Below are 4208 nucleotides of genomic sequence, written 5' to 3'. Positions count from 1 at the left end.
GGCCTGGCTGAAGTCATGGAACAAACAGGCAACGAGTCTAGCGTTCAAATGAAGGCCACATCACACCCTATCCAGTGATCTCCACTTTAAGGCAGAGAATAGTAAGAATAGAAGAAGACTGGACAGAATGGGACTAAGTAGCAAAATAGATAATAAAATGCACGACTTAGAAATACTTAAGGAAAATTGTGAAATAATATTTTAATCCGTGTTCTTCATAAGAGGCATTAAATTGTCTTCTTGCCTATTTGGACAGGTGAAATGCTATGGGAAGTTTCAATACCAGTTTACGAGAGGGCTTCATTTTGGTGGGCTTCTCAGATTGGCCTCAACTGGAACCCATTCTTTTTGCCTTTATTTCAATTTTCTACTCCCTAACTCTCTTTGGCAACATCACCATCATCACTCTCTCCCTCCTGGACTCTCGATTGCATGCACCCATGTACTTCTTCCTCTGCCACCTCTCCTTCCTGGATCTCTGCTATACCACCAGCACTGTGCCCCAGCTTCTGATAACCCTTCATGGAGCTGACTGGACCATCACCTATGGAGGGTGCATGGCCCAGCTTTTCATCTCCCTTGCCCTGGGCTCCACTGAGTATGTGCTCCTCATGATGATGGCCTTTGACAGCCATGCTGCTGTCTGTCATCCACTGCAATACATGGCCATTATGCACCCCCACCTCTGCCAGACCCTGACTATCACCTCCTGGGAGGCTTCATGAACTCTCCTATTCAGACAGGTCTTATGATGGCCATTCCTCTCTGTGGCCTCCATCTCCTGAACCACTTCTTCTGTGAGATGCCTGTAGTTCTGAAGATGGCTTGTGAGGACACAGAAGGGACAGAGTCCGAGATGTTTGTGGCCTGAGCCGTAATCTTGGTTGTTCCTGCAGCACTAATTCTGGGCTCTTATATACACATTGTTCAGGCAATGCTGAGGGTCAAGTCAATGGCTGGGAGCAGAAAGGATTTTGGGACTTGTGGGTCCCACCTCGTGGTGGTTTCCCTTTTTTATGGCTCAGCCATTTACATATACCTCCAACCCATGCACAGTTATTCTGAGAGTGAGGGAAAGTTTGTTGCTCTTTTTTATACTATAACCACCCCCATGTTCAATCCTCTGATTTATACCCTAAGGAACAAGGATGTGAAGGGGTCTCTGAGGAAGGTACTAGAGACAGCCAGAGAGTCAGAGTAGGAGAGGAAAGGAGGATCACTACTATCATCTGTCATAGCTCTCAGGTCATGGAGCTCATCCTGTTCCTGCAGGGCAGTTGGTCAGTAGAAAATAGCCCTCCTTAGGCCTCAGGGTTTTAGTGTCTTCCTTATGTGACAGTTGGAATGGAGATCTCTCTGGATTCTTTCTAGTTCAATGTCTATGATCATCATTGTGCAGGAGAGAGTAAGTGTGACTTGTGTCATAACATTCTATGGGAATGAGGTTGGGAAAAGGGTGTATTGTGGCCACTTGTGGAGAGGGGAACTGGGTTCTAGGCAAGCCTGAGAGTGAGAGAAGACTTGGCTGAAATGACAACAACTTTTCCAAAGTCAATGATTCCCAACATGGTGCCATAGAGATGGCACTGAACCCAAAGGCAGAATACATGAGTTCACCCCTGCTCTTCTAATTAACTGTGACCCTGGCCATGTCCTCTCACATCTCAGGACCATTTCTAAGGTCTCTAATGGTGGTTGCCCTTCTGTGATACTTGGAGCAAATAAAAAGATGACGAACAGAGGTACTTCCTGGAGCATGTAGAGTCTCAAACATGGATGTCATTTACCTACTTAAAGGAAAAGGTACAATTATTACAGTGGCACTGAGTAGAGGGAAGCATCCACATCTCATCAGCTGCACTGGGAGTCTCAGTCATGCTGATTGGTGTCATGGACAAGATGTTTTCCATGCGAGAGAAGAGTAGAGAAGAAATGAGCGTAAAAATAGCAAGCCAAGAGGAAGATGTACAGGAAAGAAGGAAGAATAAAAGAGAGTAACAAAATGGAAATAAAAGCAGATCCCTGAGGTAGAGAGTGGTGGATGGTTCAGGAGGCTCTAGGCTAAACTGTGAAGGCAGTGGACATTTGAAGTTCCAGCATTGTCTTTCATTCCATGTACTCAAATGGTGCTTTCACATCCAAGTGCAGGTATCCTCACTAGTAACCTTTACAGACTTGGAGATTTTCACATTGAGTCAATCGTCTTTTATTCCAATAACAATAACTCACTGCTGTTTAATATTTAAAAACCTTTTTTGCATAAGTTGTCATTAATCCTTACAACAGCATTGTGAGAGTTTTGTTATATCTGCTATTTATTATGATGAAACTGAGATTCCAAGGGTTTAAGTAACTTATCCAAGTTCACAAAGCAAATATGAGGTGTGGCTGAGATCTAGGTTTCTGCCACCCTAAATCCAATACTCACTACCACACCCTGCTAATTCTCCTTTTTGAGAGTTGATTTTTAATAGGGAAAGATTGAGGTTGGAAAGGAAGGTAGCTGGAGAGAATCAAATGTGAGCTCAATGTACTTCACAATTTTGCTTTGGTCCATTCTGGCCAGGGTTCTAGACTCTCCTGAGTTACATATTCTTTGGTCAGAGAGAATATTTTTTTCCCTACACAAAGCTAATCTATCCTGTAATAATAGTTCCCATTTATTGAACCCTTATTATAGTTCATGCACAATGCTGTATGATATACTACTGTGTCCCACTTAATTCTTACAACATGAAATATAGATATTATTTCCCTCCTCCTATTGGTTTTACTGATCAAGAGCCTGAAGATCAGATTGTTATTTTCTGTGACTTGCCTCAGGCATTAAATGGAGGGCCAGGATTTGAATCTGGCCTGTCTTGTTCAAATCCAACTCATCTAGGCACTACCTAAGAATTCACATTTTTATTTATTAGCTTAAGGCACTAACGTACAATCTGCATGGAACAAATGGTTTTCTCCTAAATGGTGGGCATATGAGAATCTTTGTGTATCAAGGTCCAAACAATTCAAGAATATGCATTAACCTAACAGAGAAAAGGGGATTATTTAAATAGCAGGACAGAATATAATAAAATTATTTTGTGGGTAATGTATTATTCTTTCATTTGGCATGGAGAGAAAATAGCCAATTGTATAAGAGGAGCATATCCCACAGTCAAGCAAAAGAGGCCACTGTACAGATGGGCACACACAGCCATTGCATTTTGTAAGTCAGGTACTGTGGGAGGCAAATGCCATCTCCATGGGAACCTACTCCCTCAGGTCTCCTGGGACCTTCTCATCCATGGCAGTGGAAAATTGTTCATCAGAGATCGAGGGTCCACATAGCCATGCCAGAGTCACTGAGTGATTCATTTTCCGTCAGTTGCCTATCTAAGAGAGGAAGTCAGAGGTGACTTCCCTGCAAGGAGTAGAATATTAACCCCTGTGCAACTGTCTCCTTTGTCTTTTAGAGCCCAGAGGGTTGCCATTTGAAACCTTGCCATTTGTCCTTAGCCTGCTAAACCTCCTGAATGGGGATTTAGGCTAGAAATAATGGTGCATACAAGACTTGAAATGGAGCTTATCTATTGAAAAGAGTGGGAGACCTAGGAGAAAAGAGATTTTGTAGAATTGGCTCTCAAGAGAAAATTAAAGGATGATTTAATAAAGAAGAAAGTAGGACTTTTAGAGAAATTTCAGTAACAGGTAAAACTGTTACCAGAGATTTTAAAAATATTCCTGGACTTTATATCTTATTTTATTTAAAAAAATATTATTGGTTTACTAGTATTACTTGTAATTAAAATCTGTAATAAATATGTCAATGCATTGGGTGCTTACTTAGGAGTAGTTCAGTTGGGGAGGTTCTTTAAGGAAAGAGAAAAGCAAGGGTCAGATACACCCATCTCTGAACCAGCATCAAAAGAGAAGGCCCCTATCCTCACGGAGGTGGTGGAGGTGAGTGTGTATTTTGAGGTGAGGGATGAGCATATGTGCACACATGCATGTGCTGGGTGGGGGTGACTTCTCAGAGACCCAGTGTGACACAAGGAGACAAGAGGCCCCCTTGATGTGAGAGATCTGAGCTATGATGCTTCCTTTATTACAACCCAACCCAGTGTTTTTACTTATTTATACTTTAATTCGAGAACTTGGTCTACTTGAGGGGCAGTTCTCTTTTTTTTTCCCTTTAATTTTGAGATATAATTGACATACAGCAC

General features: G+C 42.1%; 1 protein-coding gene across 1 annotated transcript; it reads left to right on the top strand.

Moving 5' to 3' along the window:
* Positions 1-266: 266 nt before the first annotated feature.
* On the top strand, positions 267-1201 carry LOC131410252 (olfactory receptor 2Y1-like). Its single transcript, XM_058548285.1, is given in 2 exon segments — positions 267-711; positions 714-1201. Coding segments are annotated over 2 exon segments (933 nt in total).
* The last annotated feature ends 3007 nt before the right edge of the window (positions 1202-4208 follow it).

Source organism: Diceros bicornis, chromosome 1 (assembly GCF_020826845.1).
Source record: "Diceros bicornis minor isolate mBicDic1 chromosome 1, mDicBic1.mat.cur, whole genome shotgun sequence".
Classification (NCBI taxonomy): domain Eukaryota; kingdom Metazoa; phylum Chordata; class Mammalia; order Perissodactyla; family Rhinocerotidae; genus Diceros; species Diceros bicornis.
Note: the sequence above shows the minus strand (reverse complement) of the source record. Positions and strands in the feature narration are given on the sequence as shown.